We start from the raw sequence: 15,943 nt of genomic DNA, 5'->3' as shown, positions 1-15,943 counted from the left end.
ATCTGCTGCAAAAGACCTCTTTAAAGTGTTCAAAAGCCAAGATGTCACTTTGAGGACTAAGGTGTGTCTGACCCAAGCCAGGGTATTTTCAATTGCCTCATACGCATGCAAGACCTGGACAATGAATAAGGAAGACCAAAGAAGAATTGATGCATTTGAATTATGGTGTTGGTGAAGAACACTGAATATACCAGAAGAATGAACAGATCTGTTTTGGAAGAAGTACAGCCAGAATACTCCTTAGAAGTGAGGATGGCAAGTCTTTGTCTTACGTACTTTGCATATGTTAATCAGGAGGGACCAGTCCCTGGAGAAAGACATTATTCTTGGTAAAGTAGAGGGTCAGTGAAAAAGAAGACCCTCAATGAGATGGATTGACACAGCAGCTCCAACAATGGGATGAAATATAGCAATGAGTGTGAGGAGGGCCAGGACTGGGCAGGACCAAGGGTGTAGGCAGTGTTTCCCTCTGTTGTTCATACAGAGTTGCTATGCATTGGATACGACTCCAAGGCAGCTAAGAAATACACACACACACTGAGAAAAGCTCAATTGCTCCTGGCAGTTGGCACGTTGGAATATTCTTCACCGTAAAACCCAAGGTCCTATTTTAATGAACTAAAGCTCAGAAGTGGGACCTTTCTAAAACTTCCCTTCACGCTTGTTTCTTCTTAGGCAAGGGGTTTGGGTGGGCGTTGGGGTGGAGACCTTTATGATCGAAGGTGGCTTTCGGTTCTAGATTCTGAAGCTGTCACCATCATAATGGCTCTGGATAAGGTGGGTGAAGGGCCGTATTTCAACGCTCCCTATTTTTTAAGAGTGGCTCTGACTAGGAGGGAACACATGGGAAATAGGTGGAGGCTCGGACAGGGGGCTTTGGACAAGCTGGAACCTTTCCCAGAAGTCGCCCCCTCCCTCCACACACACACTGAGCTCTGTCAGTTCTGGGTCTGAGCCCCCTTCTTCGGTTTTCCCACCGGGGGAGGAGAAGGCGCACAGCCCGCAGAGGCCCCGGGGGGGGTCTGGGTGCCCCCGAGCCACTCCCAGGGCGGCCAGGCCAGCAGGCCAGGCCAGGGCTGCCAGCAGGGCAGACGTCATCTCCGTGTCTCTCCAGCCACCCGCACCAACAACCTGGCCAAGTTTACCACCCGGACTCAGGCGGCTCTCGGGTTACCTGAGCTGGCTAACGACGTCAGCGCCACATCATCTGGGCTTTTTATATTGCAAGGAAGCAGGAAAAGAAGGAAGAAAAAAACCCGCCGCAGCGAGCCAATCGCTGGGAACTCGCCGCTGCACAAAGGGGGCGGCGGGAGCGGGAGCGGGAGCGGCGAGGGCGAGCAGCGATCGGTGCCGCCGGGGGCCGCCCCCGCCGGCCGGGACCAGAGGCGGGGCGCTGTGCGCGGGCCTGGGCAGGTGGTGCCGGCGGGCGCGCGGGGCGGGCCGGGCTGCGCCGACCAGGGCGCGGCGCCGGGCGCTCTCGGCCCGGGCGGCTGTGGCGCCGGCGCGTGGGGGAGGAAGATGCTGCAGTCGCTGGCCAGCAAGTCCTGCGTGCGCCTGGTGGAGCGGCACCGCTCGGCCTGGTTCTTCGGCTTCCTGGTGGTCGGTTACGTGCTCTACTTGGTGTTCGGCGCAGTGGTCTTCTCGTCGGTGGAGCTGCCCAACGAGGACCTGCTGCGCCAGGACCTGAACAAGGCGAAGCGGCGCTTCCTGGAGGAGCACGACTGCCTGACGGTGGAGCAGCTGGATCAGTTCTTGACACGGGTCCTGGAGGCCAGCAGCTACGGCGTGTCGGTGCTCAGCAACACCTCCGGCAACTGGAACTGGGACTTCACCTCCGCGCTCTTCTTCGCCAGCACCGTCCTCTCCACCACAGGTAGGAGGCCGCCGCGGCACTCTAGCCGGCCCTGCGGCGGTCCCCGACCACTCCCCGGGCCGCCCAGCTGCGGTGACTTGGGGGAGGATGGGTCCGTGGAGCCGGAAGCAGGCGAGGTGGCTTCTTAATGTGACTTCGGTGTTGCCGCCCGCAATTCTTGGGAAGTGGTTCCAACCTCTCCGCCTGGGTGGTTGCAGGGGCTTCATTTTTTTTTTTTTTTTCGAGACGACCTGCGCCGAACCGCCAGGGTGACTCAGAAGCATCCTGGCCACCCTCGAGCGTGGTAGTGAGAGGATGGCAACTTCCCGTCTAGTGCTCCGAGCGCCTCACCATCCTTCTGACCCTATCATCTCGGAGGCCGGGGCTGCAGAATCTAATACTACTGCGGTAACAGGTCACCTTCCGCAGGGTGCCCTCGCTTTTAATGTTTCGGATATTTTTTCCGCTGTGTTGGGCCTTCGGGGAGGTTTTGGTGGTAGCCGAGCGACGCCACTCTGCTCTTCGCAGGTGACTGCTGAGCGCACAGGCAGATAAGGTTTCTTTTCAGGGTGAGAGGAGAGGTGAAAAAGAGGAACGTGAGCGTCCGTTTGCCTATGATCTGGCAAGACGGGGCACCCCTGATGCAGCAGTTCTTTCAACTTTGGGGGAGCGGGGTTACCCTTAAACTTCCAAGCGCCCAGGCCCGGCACTGCTCACGCGCTCAGTGGAAGAGCGCCCCAGGTGGAGGATGAGGTCCGGGATGTGCCCCAGATTAAATGAGTGGAGACTGAATTTTCCCAGCCGTGGCTGGTGAGGCACATACACCTGGGTGAAGATATAATTCTTTATTTGGACGCTGTAAAGACTCTTAAAGAGCGTCCGGTACAGAGCCCTTCCCCCGATCTATGAGTTCGAATCCTGGAACAGCCCACCCTGGCGTGCACAATGGCACACACTTTGCAGTTAAGTTCTGGAATCGGGGCCTTGTGATTACCCTGCCAGGAGCATTTTGTCTTCCCCCCACCCTACCTCACCCCACCAAATCTTTACAAGTGAATCAACAGCCAACATTTCCTTGACCCCCACCCCTACCGCCAACCCCACCCCCTCTTCACTTCTCAGAGTTTGTATTATCATCCTCCTAAACTCAGTGGTTTGGTAATTACTTGGTAGTGACTAACTCCTTCCACTATCCATGGAGAAGATGTAAAACAATCTATTCAATCTATTCAAAAGTCTGGGGTGAATGACTAAACTAATGTAAGTTTACCCTGAAATAGCCAGAAGTAGGATTCCAGCTTGTGTTGTGAAATTTTAAAAACTGTGTTAAATGTAGCGCTAAACAACACAAACCTGTTATCTCGCTTTGCCAAGAACGCCTGCTTCTCTGCCAGCACCACACTTTATTTTTTATTTTCACTACGGCTGCTTCCATTGTGTTTACCTGGCTCGGTTCTCAGATCCCTTACAAGTGTGCATGCCTTTCCTTCTGGGTATGTTTGTGCTAGATTTAGATTCATCCATTCTCTGTAGAAGTGTGTGTTTCCACTCGGCCACAGGTCTACAAGTGAGTCACAACGTTGGGTAAACACTTTGAAGAATCACTACTTTTAGTACTTTCCTGGTAATGGTATTTTGAAGATTGTTGTGTCGTCGACTCATAGTGACCCTATGTACAACAGAACGAAACACTGCCCGGTCCTGTGCCATCCTCATGATGGTTGTTATGCTTGAGCCCATTGTTGCAGCCACTGTGTCAGTCCATCTCATTGTGGATCGTCTTCTTTTTCCATGACTCTCCACTTTACCAAGCATGGTGTCCTTCTCCAGGGACTGATCCCTCCTGATGAAGCATACAAAGTATGTGAGATGACGTTTCATCGTTCTCGCTTCTAAGGAGCATTCTGGCTATACTTCTTCCAAAACAGATTTGTTCATTCTTTTGGTAGTCCATGGTATGTATATTCAATATTCTTCACGAGCACCACAACTCAAAGGTGTCAATTCTTCTTCTATCTTTCTTAGTCATTGTCTAGCTTTCACATGCTTGTGAGGCGATTGAAAACACCATGGCTTGAGTCAGGAGCACCTCAGTCCTCAAAGTGACATCTTTGCTGTTTAACACTTTAAAGAGGTCTTTTGCAACAGATTTACCCAATGCAGTGTGTCCTTTGATTTCTTGACTGCTGCTTCCATGGGCGTAGATTGTGGATCCAAGGAGAATGAAATCGCTGGCAACTTCGATCTTTTCTCCATGTATCATGATGTTGCTTATTGATCTAGTTGTGAGATAGAACAGTAATAAGGACAGTGTTATGAGGAAAAGAACAGTTTCAGGACTAAGAGGTGAGTTACCCTTTTAAGGAAGAAGCAGTTTCTGTTTTTCCGAAACCCATTTGCTTTTCCTGGTGGGATTTCACATCACTTGATGAGGCTCATTTGCAAGCTGGACATCATACATACCTATTTAAATGTCGTCAGCTTACACCTCCAATAGACAAACGTTTCTGAGATTCCTCTCCCTTTTAATTAGGAAAAAACGCAGTTCCTGTAGAAAGGGGCGGGGAGTAGATGTCTTATTATTGGTATTCAGATTGCATCGTAGTTCCTAGGAAAGTCTGTATGCATGCAAAATAAGAGTTCATTTAGGAAACCAGTGCAAGGGGCATTTAAGGATATACTAAATGAAAAGGTTCCTCTTGGTTTATAAAATTTGCAAATCAGTGAGCTGTTGTTACAGGCGTGAAACTGCGCTAAACCAAGGATACCCTTCTGGTTTTCTATGGACCCATTATCTGACGTATTTCATGCTTCTTAGGGTAATTTTTTGTTTGTTTTTTTAGGGTATTAGAACGCTGGTTTTGTGCCAGAGGATTGGGTAGTTTCTAGAGTAAAGCCTGTATACTTCATTACTAGAAAGCTATTTTCTAGAAGCAAATCAGACAATTTAGATCAGTTGGAAGTGTGGTTTGTGCTTCTCTTTCAGGTGGATATTAGACATGGTATAGCTGTTTGTTTTACCTTCTAACACCGTTGATGGAAATCATTGCCACCCAGTCAATCAGAACTGTCCCTTTGGCTTGCCCAGAATGGTGACAGTGGGCATTATAAAAGTGCGGTTCTTGGTAGTCACCACTTGTAAGGCAGGAACATGAATTTATGTAACAGTATAAAGTACAAGCTTCCACTTCTGGAAGGAGCTGGACTAAGCCTATTTGAAAGAAGCCTTAGGGTGGTAATTCATTAATGTTCTCTCCATTCTCAATTCTGGCATGGACTCTGTGAGTAATTTCCCACAGGCAATTTAACATCTCTTTTTGGTTTTACCTCCCCTTGATTAAAAAATGTATAGCAACAAAAGATAGAGCATCGTATCTACAAATAGAAGTCACATGAGAATGAAAATAAGTGCAAAACACTTCTGAGATTTTCAGAGGGAAGAGCTATGTAAAAGTGAGGTGCTATTAAAAAAAAATAAACTACAGTATTTCTCATGTACCTTTTATATTGTGATTGTTTTTTTCCTTCAAGGGTTAAAGAAATAATGTCTAGGTGATATTTCGGGAGTAAGAAATGATGTTATTAAATTTATCTTTTTGTCGTTTCCACTGAGGTGTCCCCTGACTCATGGTGACTGCTTATATAACAGACAAAATGCTGTCCGGCCCTGTACCATCCTCATGATTAGTTGCAGACCAGACATTGTGATCCATAGTTTTCACTGACTGATTTTCAAAAGCAAATCACCAGGCCTTTCTTCCTAGTCTGTCTTAGCCTGGAAGCTCTGCTGAAACCCGTCCACCATGGGTAACCCTGCTGGTATTTGAAATACTGGTGGCATTGCTTCCACCATCACAGCAACACACAAGCCACCTCAGTACAACAAACTGAGAGACAAGTGGTGGCTTCACTCCTTAGGTTCCAATTATACATCCGGGAACCAGGAAGAGAACTCCTGAATGGGTCCGTAGACTTACTGGGCTCATGGTGAAGTGAATTTGTGCCAGAATTCTTCTATCTCACAGACTCGATAAGCCCCACTCTAACCAGAGGACCATTTCAGGTCTCTGGGAGCAGTGTCAGCACTAACCCCAGAAGACTGAGGCCGCTGCCGTCAGAAATTCCAAACCCTTCCAGATCTAAGTCAGTACACAGACCTGAGAGCGCTGACTAAAGAGAAGGCCATACCCCCTTGAAAAAGGACCCTGCAGTAGTACTGCAAGTATGTGTAACAAACATTTCCTCCAATCCAATACCAAAGGGGCCTGCAACTTTTAGCTAGCGTAGCTGTCCCCTGGGGGAAGGGGACTGCCTGACTTTTTGAGGCCACTTAAACATCGGCTTTCACAGCATGCCTGATGTTGACAGCTAACAGTTAATTCTAATAAATTAGTTATCTGGTTTTTGAGCCCATGATAGATTAAAGAGGGAAAGATGTCATGGCTCCAGTCAAACGTAAGTAACAGCTTAAAAAAAAACCGTTGTCATCCAGTCAATTCCAACTCATAGCAACCGTATAGGACAGAGTAGAACTGCGCCATAGGGTTTCTAAGGAGTGGTTGGTGGATTATTAGAACTGTCTATCTTTTGGTTAGCAGCTGAGCTTTTAACCACTGTGCCACCAGAGTGCCTATGAAAAGGCAAATAAAATGATATTTAAAAAACAATCTTGCTTATTGAAAACTTGTCATGTGCCAGGCAATATTTACATGTATTATCTTTCACAGAGTACAAGGAACTAGGACCCTGGTGGTGCAACGGTTAAGAGGTTGGGTGCTAACCAAAAGGCTGGCAGTTCAAATCCATCAGCCACTCCTTGGAAACCCTATAGGACAGTTCTACTCTGTCCTATAGGGTTACTATGAGTCGAAATCGACTTGATAGCAATGGGTTTGGTCTGGTATCCTAATTCAAGGGGCCCTGGTGGCGCAGTGCCTAATCGTTTGGCTGCTAACCAAAAGGCAGGCGATTTGAATCTACCAGCCACTCCTTGAAAACACTATGAGTCAGAATCAACTTGAAGGCAATAGTTAAGGGTAACGGGTAATGAGATGTTAGATATCATTATCCTCATTTTAACAGAGGCTGGTGTTTAGGTGTGAGGCACTGGAAGTTTAGTGGCAGAAATCCCAGCTTCGATGAGGGAGACCCAGGATCGATTCCCAGCCATTTTACCTCCTGCACAGCTACCACCCGTCTGTGTTGTAGGCTTGCGTGTTGCAGTGATATTGAACAGGCTTCGACAGAACTTCCAGACTAAGATGGACTAGGAAGAAAGGTCTGGCAATCTACTTCCAAGAATCAGCCAATGAAAACCCTATGGATTATAACAGTCTGATCGGCAACCAATCATGAGGATGTCATAGGACCGCACAGCGTTTTGCTCCATCGTGTATGGTGTTGCCATGACTCGGGAGCTGAGTCTAGGGCAGCTAACAACACAGTTTAGCTTAAATGACTTCTTCCCCTAGGTCACAAAAGCTAGCAGTAGCATGACCTTGATTTGAACGCCATATGTCTGATTTAAGAGCCTGAGCCTGTGGTGATTTTTTTTTAATTGAAAAAAAAAAAAAAAAATCCAACACAGGAGCTCAAGGGATAGAACTTCTAAGTCATTACTATTGCAAGAAACAATTCCATACACCCGTATAGATCACCATTGTTTTAGAACACAATATAGTAAATGATGCCCTTGAAATATCAAGAAGAATAGCCCTGCATGCTTCTATTTAAGAAGGTAATGTGTAATAAATTCTAGAAACATTTCTACCCATAATGGTCTAAGAGTAGATACTTATTGTTTAAATGTGTAAACCCACACCTACCAAACCTTTCAGTTCTTTACCATTTTGAAGCCCTTTTTTTTTTCAAAACTATATATTTGCTGTCATCTTTGTCCATTTTATTGCACCTGGAACATATGGCTACTGTTACAAATAACCATAAATTGAAAGAAATCATGTCTTTGCTTTTGTGACATAACTGTGAGGTTTTTGTAGAGAATATAGTCTTGATTGTAGACTAATATACTGGGAAATCTGGTGCCTTTCAGGGTAAGGTGTTCTATGGCACTGCTCATTGGACCATTGTGTATGGGAGTCCTTTTTCTGTAGAATAAAAGAGTAACATAAAGCTGCTGTTGTTGTGTGCCTTCGAGTGGATTCTGACTCATAGCAACCCTGTATGACAGAGTAGAACTGCCCCATTGGGTTTCCTAGGCTGAAATCTTTATGGGAGCAGATTGCCAGGTCTTTTCCTCTGCAGAGCAGCTGCTGGGTTCAAACCGCCCACCTTTCAGTTAGCAGTTGAATGCTTAACCATTTTGCCACCAGGTCTCCTTCTATATAAGGCTGAAGCATATGAAATTTTGACATTCAGTTGGACCCATAAAATCCCATATGCTTCAGTTTACACCAAAATTGGTTTCAGGGACAGAGACACACTCTACACCATATGCCCTCTTTGATGTAGAAAGGGTTGCACTGTGCTATGCTGGATTTTATTTGAGGCATCATTTGATTGCAATTATAACCAAGTACATGGAATACTGATGTGCCCAGTAGGTGTCTTATTTGGCCCTGAAATATTCTAACTTCTCTGCAGACTGTGCCTTGTTCACACTGTCTTTTACTAGCCTGAGATACAGGCTATCTTACCAAAAAGCAGACTATGGCCATTTTATCTCCGGGACTCAGCTTGTGCTCTGGCTTGCTTTGTTGGTTCTCGGATTCCTTATTCTCTATACCATCCTCCAAGATGGTGGCCCAGCTCTGTCTGCAGCACATCCTGGGGTCGTGCCTCTGACCTTGCCTGAATAGGTCAAGGTCAAGGAGGAAGGTGAAGAGGGAGTTGGAGGAGTAGAGCAAGTACCCTTGAAAGAACGATGTTGTTCTCTCCCTGTGCCCGAATTAGACCACAAGGCTTGTCAGTGATTTTCTAGAGTTGTTCATGTTTCCCTTCTTTAGGTGGAAAATGGAGCCATCGTCATATCAAAGAGATTCGTTGGGTTACGCTGAACATTGGCAGTGGTTTTTAACTTGCTACTTAGCAGATCTTTAATTTGCTACTGCCTGCTTAATCTCAGATCAGATTCTAACTTTTGTGTGGGCCACTCTGACTAGGGTTGTCTTGTTTTGTGGAAATTAAAGCCGGCACTTTATATAAAGCCTTAGTAAATTAATTTATTGGTACATAGTGAAATGCTTTAGACCGAAAGTGCCCAGGGGACTTAGGAGGCCCAGGTACTGCATAAAATTGATATAATCTTGGCTGGTGGGTTCAGAAGAGCGGAAACAAAAACAAGGAGAATGTCTCTAAGAGATATTAAAAGAATAAAAAATGCTATTTTTTCATATCCCTGAGTGTGGTCAACAGATTGCATATTAGAAATAAGACTTGGGTGGCTAATTCTAATCATTCCTTAGTGCTTAGGGTACTTTGTTAGCCTGAGTTAAGCCATCTTGTCAAGTCGATGCTCAGCCTCCTTCCTCCTGTTTTATTGAAGCCTCTTGAGGTTTTTCAGACCCTAGTTTCATAGTTTGATCTGCAACATAGTCTGAAGGAGATCTGTAGTCCAGATATGCACAGAGGAGGGGAGGAGGCACAAATAGGGTGGAAGAAGTACCTGTGTCCCAGAAAAGAAAGCTACCCAGGGACATGTTGAACTCGGCATCCATAGGACATGGGTCCAAATTTAGGGCAGCAGCTCTAAGGGAAGGCTTTCTCTCTCCGCTCTTGGGGAAAATCTTCGTCTTAGCTTCTCTAGCATTCTCCTTGGTGTTCCTTTGAGATAGTTAGGTGGCATCTATCTTCCCCTCATTCCTGCTTGCTTGCTTCTGTGCCTAATCTCCTTTTGTATCTCAAAAGTTATTGGCTTGAACCACACCCTAGACTGATATGGTCTATTAACATAACAAAGAAAACTCTGTTCCCAAATGGGATTACATCCACAGGTGTAGGGATTAGGATTTAAAACATATTTTGGGGGAACACAATTCATAACATTCCACTCTGTGGCCTTCAAAAATTCATGTCCTTACCACATACGAAACACATTTGCCCTATCACATCATCCCAAAAGACATATCCCAGCTCAGCATTAACTCCAAATCCAAAATCTCGTCTTCTGGATCATCTAAAGCAAATATGGGTGAGACTTTGTGTATATTCCATCCTGGGGCAAAATCCCTTTCCACCTGTGAACTGTAAACCTAGAATACAAGTTTTCTGCTTTCAAAGTACAAGGGTGGAATAGGAACAAGGTAGACAGTCCCATTCCAGATGCGAGATGTAAAACAGCAATGGAGGGGCATCTGACCTCCTCTAATTTCACAAGGGGGGAAAAGAATCAAGATCAACAGCTCAAGGCTGATTCCTATGAGGCAGAGGCCAGATACACCTCCTCTCTCCTATCTTTTTACCAATTCTGACACTAGCCATCCCTCCCACGGCACTCTGTACTTCTCTGTTGGGTTCAATAATTTGTTGCAGTGGTCATACAGAACTCACAGACAATATTCAGGATTGTGGGATTTATTAGGGAAGTAACAGGTTACAATTAAGGATAAGGAATGACTCAGAATACAGTTCTTTGGTTAGGACAGTGTCTTCTCAGCTGTGCCCTCAGACAGGCCTCTCTCTAGTCCTTGGCACCTGAGCACCTCAGCTCCTGCCTTGCTCAGACAACTGTTATAAAGCCCTTTAACTCTTCCAATAAGTGCCCAGAGGCACCCCACTCCACCAGTAACCTTCAACCTAAAGTTGCTCAGGTCTCTCTCACTCTGTGCGTCAGCAACCCTAGTTCTGCCAAGTGCCCAGAGGCACCCCACTTCACCAGTAAGCCTCCCGCTTGAAGACGCTCAGCTCCCTTGCTTTGTGACTGAGCACACCCACTGTAGCTGCTTTGCTCCATGGGCCAGGAATCCCACCGCACCATCTTGTGCAAATCTCCTGGTTCTGAATCCGCCGTTTTTCTACTGCTGCTTCTCACCATCTCGTGTCATCTCTGGTGTTACAGTTCTTTCTGTCTCCTGGGTCTAGGAAATTCATTTTAAGCCTTGTGGAATGGCAAAACTGACCAGTCCCCTCATTAGGGTTCCATACCTTATTTGTATGGTCCCACCCTCACAAGGGTGCCATGAACCTTATTTGCATTATTAGTAAGCTATCCAATCCCCTTGGTGGGCCACAAGCACCTTATTTACATAGTCCCATTCTGTCATTTGGTTGGAATTACAAGATTATGGCAAGAAAAGCCATATAAACCCAATCCATTGTAGTACAGGAGAAATCATGGCTATCAAGCAAGTTCACAACGCAGAAGAGTAAATTTCATTAGCTCTCAAGGCTTGAAAGTAATCCTCTGTTCTCTGGGACCATGTGGGCAATGACTCTGGATCTTGGTCACACTCTCTGCATTCAGGGTGGTGAGTCCTTTGTCCTGGGTGTCAACCCTGCCTTCTAGGCTCACAGGGAAGGCATCCCAGATTCCTCAGCTTTGGGTGGCCTCATTTTCCTGGTCTGTTTGCGTGGTAACCCCATCCGCTTGGCCCTGGGAGGCTCCATTTTCCTGGCCTTTAGGCATAGCAGCCCCATCCCCCCAGCTTTGTGCAGTGACACCATCCTGTTTGCCCACTTGAACCACAACCACACCTTTGGCAAGTGAGGTGGTAGAGACTTACCTCTTTGAAACCTAGGAGGCTATAGCTGTACCCTTGAAACCAAGGCAGCCCTGCTTCCATGCTCCTTCCAATAGTTCTGCAGATTTCCTCACTGCTCCCAGGATGGTCTTTTCCTTTTATTGGAGATCAACAGATGTTTGCAACCAAGTAGCTCCATTAGCCTGTTTCCTGCCTGTAGAATTCCAAGAGACAGATGGCTTTGCTTCATTTCATCCTGTTTCTGTCTAAGCTGATGGATTTTCTGCTGCTGTAGTTGCTTAGCTCCATCAATCACAGGCTTAATCTCTTTAACAAAAGATTGTATAGCAATGTCCTTGGTGAAGTTTCTAGAACACATGTCCTTCGTCTGTACAACAAAATTTTCCACATATTTAAGTTCTGTTAGTCTGTCTCTTTGCTCCCACATTTTATTTTAAGTGGCAAGGAGAAATCACACTGCCCGTTTAAGATCTTGCTTAGAAATCTTCTCAGCAAAATACCCAAGTTTATCACTTACAAGTTCTACCTTCCACCACACATTTGAGCATAATTAAGACAAGTTCTTTGCCACTGCATAAAAAGCATCACTTTCCCTTCAATGTCCAATTCATCATTTTTTTTAAAGTCTCACCAGAAGCACATTTAACATCCACATTTCTAGCAACATTGTGTTCATGACAATAGAAGCTTTTGTCACAGTTCTCAATTCTTCCTGAGTCCGTCATCAGAATTGCCTTTAATGTCCATAATTCTACCAACAGACTGTTCACAGCAGTCTAGAGCCTAACTATGAAGCACATTAGAATTCCTCCAGATTCTACGCATTATGCGATTGCAAAACCACTTCCACATTTTAGGTATTTGTTACAACAGCACCCCCACTTCTCAGTACCAAATACTGTCTTAGTTTCTTAGTGCAGCTATAACAAAAATACCATAAGTGGGTGGCTTTAGCAAACAAATTTATTTTGTTACAGGCTATGAGGCTAGAAGTCCAAATTTAGGGCACTAACTCTAGAAGAAGGTTTTCTGTGTTAACTCTGGGGGAAAATCCTTGTTTTAGCTTCGCTGGCATGCTTCTTGCTGTACCTTGGAGATCTCCAGGTGACATCTGTCTTTCCTCCATCCCTGCTTGCTTGCTTCTGTGCCTAATCTCCTTTTGTATCTCAAAAGTGATTGGCTTAAAACGTATCCTACCCTGACTTGGTTCTTTAATATAACAAAGAAAACCATATTCCCAAATGGGATTACATCCACGGGTATAAAACCCATTGCCATCAAGTTGATTCTGACTCATAATGACCTTATAGGACAGAGTGGGACTGCCCCATAGGGTTTCCAAGGAGCAGCTGGTAGATTAGAACTGCCAACCTTCTGGTTAGCAGCCAAGCTCTTAACTACTGCTCCACCAGGGCTCTCCACAGGTATAGAGATTTGGATTTAAAACATATATTTTTTGAGGATCAATTTAATCCATAGCAGAAGGCCTTACTGAAAAGATAGCATTTGAGTAAAGAACTGCAGGAGGTAGGAGTTAATTATAGAGCTACCTGGGAACAGTGTTCTAGAAAAATGTCTGGAAGTCATTGTGGCAGGAGCTGAGTAAGAGAGGGAGCAATGAAGACAATAGGAAGCGGAGGCGGGGGGGGAGGAGATTGTGTGGGATGTGTGGGCCATTGTAGAGAGTGCAGTGGAAAGTACAGGAGATTTTGACTCAAGGAATGATCAATGGAGTTCCTCTTTCCTGAAAAAGGGAAGGCTGTGGAAGGAGCAGGTTTTGGGTGAAGATCTTGAGCTCAGTTGAACTTGAAATCCCTTCTGGGCACCATATTGGAGATCTACACCAGGCATGTTCTCCACTAAAATGCAGTGTCCCGGGGGTCATGGAGCCCTGGTGGCACAGTCATTAAGAGCTCGGCTGCTAACCAAAATGTCAGCAGTTCAGGTCCACCAGCTGCTCCTGGGAAACCTATGGGGCAGCTCTCTTCTGTCCTGTAAGGTCGCTATGAGTCAGAATCAACTCGATGACAACGGATTTGGTTTTTGGAGTTTTGGGGGTCATACTTATGGTATGAATAATATGCCTTCCCCTTATACAGTGTGTCACAATTTTAAGTTATATCACATTCTTCGATAGAGATTAATTCTGACTGCAGAGGTTGAAGGCTTCTGAGAGATGATATCTGAATTTGACCCTGAAGAAGAAATAAGAATGACGATAAGTAGAGAGGAAGAAAAAGACATTCCAGATTGAGGGAACACCATGAGCAAAGATCAGAAAATGTGAATTCTCTGGTTTAAGTTGCTATTTGATGGATGCATTTAACAATAGTTTTAATATTTCAGCTTCCAGGCTAAGAAAGAGTATCTAAACTATAATTACATAATTTAAAATTGCATAAGGAATTTTATGTGTGGAAAACTGAAAAAAAAAATCAAAGAACAGAAAGATTTGCTACTTTTCATATTTTCTGAAATTTAACAACAGAGTATTTAACATTTGATATAATAGTTCCTTGGAAACTCTATGGGGCAGTTCTACTCTGTCCTATAGGGTCGCTATATGGGTCGGAATTGACGGCACTGGGTTTGGTTTGGTTTTTGGTTATAATAGTTCAATATAAGATTTCAGTTACGTGCAGTCGAAAGAACAGTAAGTAAATATTTTCAGTAAATCTTTTAGGAGTACCTAACATTAAATAAAGTTAATAAGGAATGAATCTAAGTGGTTTCTGTTTTTAAGAAGCAAATAAGACAGACCTTTTTTATTTTTTTATTTGACACAGAGAACTAAACATTTTATCAACATCAAATAAACACATTGACAGTTTGTCAATGATGGGAAAATTTTCATATGACTCACAGGAAAACACCTGGATAATTTTCATTTCTTCCGCATATTTTTAAATTTGCTGATTGGCCATTTGAAATGAATCTATCAGTATAAACATTGCTTCCTACTTATTGTGGATGATCTAAGCACCTTCTTCTTTTTTTCCAGTACTATATTTTTCATGACGCCTCAGTTTCTGAATAACAAGAAGACTGAAATGTTTTAAACTAGAATTAAAAAGCTTGAAACATTTTGTTAACTAAAATTCTTCAGATGCTTGAACTTCCATTACTAACTCAATTATTTAAAGGAGGTGTTTAGGTGGACTAGTTAATTGAAGATGCTGGCAAGGCTGTTCCATGACTGCCTACATGTCAGACTGACTCACTTACTTGACATAAAATTTGGAGCCTGGGAGAGAAAGCTGCCCACCCACCATCCTGTCTTCTGATAACTCACTGTCTCAGAGAAGTAGCATGTCGCCCACAGGCCTCCTCAAGCAGATGTACCTCACGGTGGGAGGGTGCCGGTGTGCAGGACAGCTTTACACCCTGAACAGCAGGGAAGAATTACTGGTGTGTGGATAAGCAATCTGTCACCCACTGTTCCCATCTCACCTCCCCCACCACCGCAAAGCTTCTTAAAGTGGGAACGGAAAAAAAAAGAAAAAAGCAAATTTCTGTCAGTATTCTATGGAACATGACATATAGACTTGTTCTTTCAGCAACTCTGGTTGAACTTATTGTTTGTGAAAGTAATCTGAAGATTGATGCTAAAAAGACACACTGGGCACCTAAACCTGCCCATCAAGATGGCCTCTTCTGCTGTACTCAAGACTACATGTTGTGTGTTAGCCTTTGTTAGTGCTCTTGTGGCCTGATGAGGCTGTCCTTCTGCGGGGTCCCGGGCACCACACACAGCCAGCCAAGGGGCAGATAGCATGTCTGCGCAGAGCTCGCTCATAATGACAGGCAGAGATGGCATTTTCTATCACTAACTCCGCGAATGGAGTTGTTAAACCAAGTTGTCTGTGAATAACCCTCCACAGACCAAGTGTTACTTAGAAGTTTTCTTTGGAGAACTTTTAAACTAAATAAGTCCAGGGGACTTCAGTAAAAAGTGGTGGGGATGGGAGATGGGGCTTTGGAGGCTGAGTTTCTCTTTTTCTAAGTTATTGTCAACAAAAACTCGTTGATAGTTTGTTGATAACTTAATTTCTCTAGTGCTCAGTTGCCGCTTCTACATGGTGGAAGGGCTGAATGAGGCCCTCTTCTAGCTCTAAAATTCTGTAATCCTAGGCCTTTGAGTAGAGAGTCAGCAAAAAAGATGAAGACCCTCAGCAAGATGGATTGACAGTGGCTGCATAACAATTGTAGGATGGCATAAGACTGGGCAGTGTTTCCTTCTGTTGCACATAGGGTCGCCATGAGTCGGAACTGACTCGATGGCATCTAACACCAACAGCAGCAAGGTCTTTGAAGTATTTACTGAGTACTTGCTGCCTCTGTGCCCAACATGTCAGCATTCCTAGAGAATACTGTAATGGCCAAAAGCTGACAGTGCAGATGGGGAGACAGAACTAGACCATATAACTCAGGA

General features: G+C 44.9%; 1 protein-coding gene across 1 annotated transcript in view; it reads left to right on the top strand.

Moving 5' to 3' along the window:
• The first annotated feature begins 1,437 nt into the window (after positions 1-1,437).
• Positions 1,438-15,943, top strand: part of KCNK1 (potassium two pore domain channel subfamily K member 1) — a 59,087-nt gene continuing 44,581 nt past the window's right edge. Inside the window, exon 1 of the mRNA XM_049868308.1 lies at positions 1,438-1,873. Coding sequence (XP_049724265.1) covers positions 1,519-1,873 — 355 coding nt within the window. The 5' untranslated portion in view covers positions 1,438-1,518. The remainder of the gene's footprint in view (positions 1,874-15,943) is intronic.

The sequence above is a fragment of the Elephas maximus genome, chromosome 24 (genome assembly GCF_024166365.1).
Source record: "Elephas maximus indicus isolate mEleMax1 chromosome 24, mEleMax1 primary haplotype, whole genome shotgun sequence".
Taxonomy (NCBI): Eukaryota; Metazoa; Chordata; class Mammalia; order Proboscidea; family Elephantidae; genus Elephas; species Elephas maximus.
The sequence above is the reverse complement of the archived record's forward strand: the minus strand, read 5'-3'. Positions and strand labels throughout refer to the sequence as shown.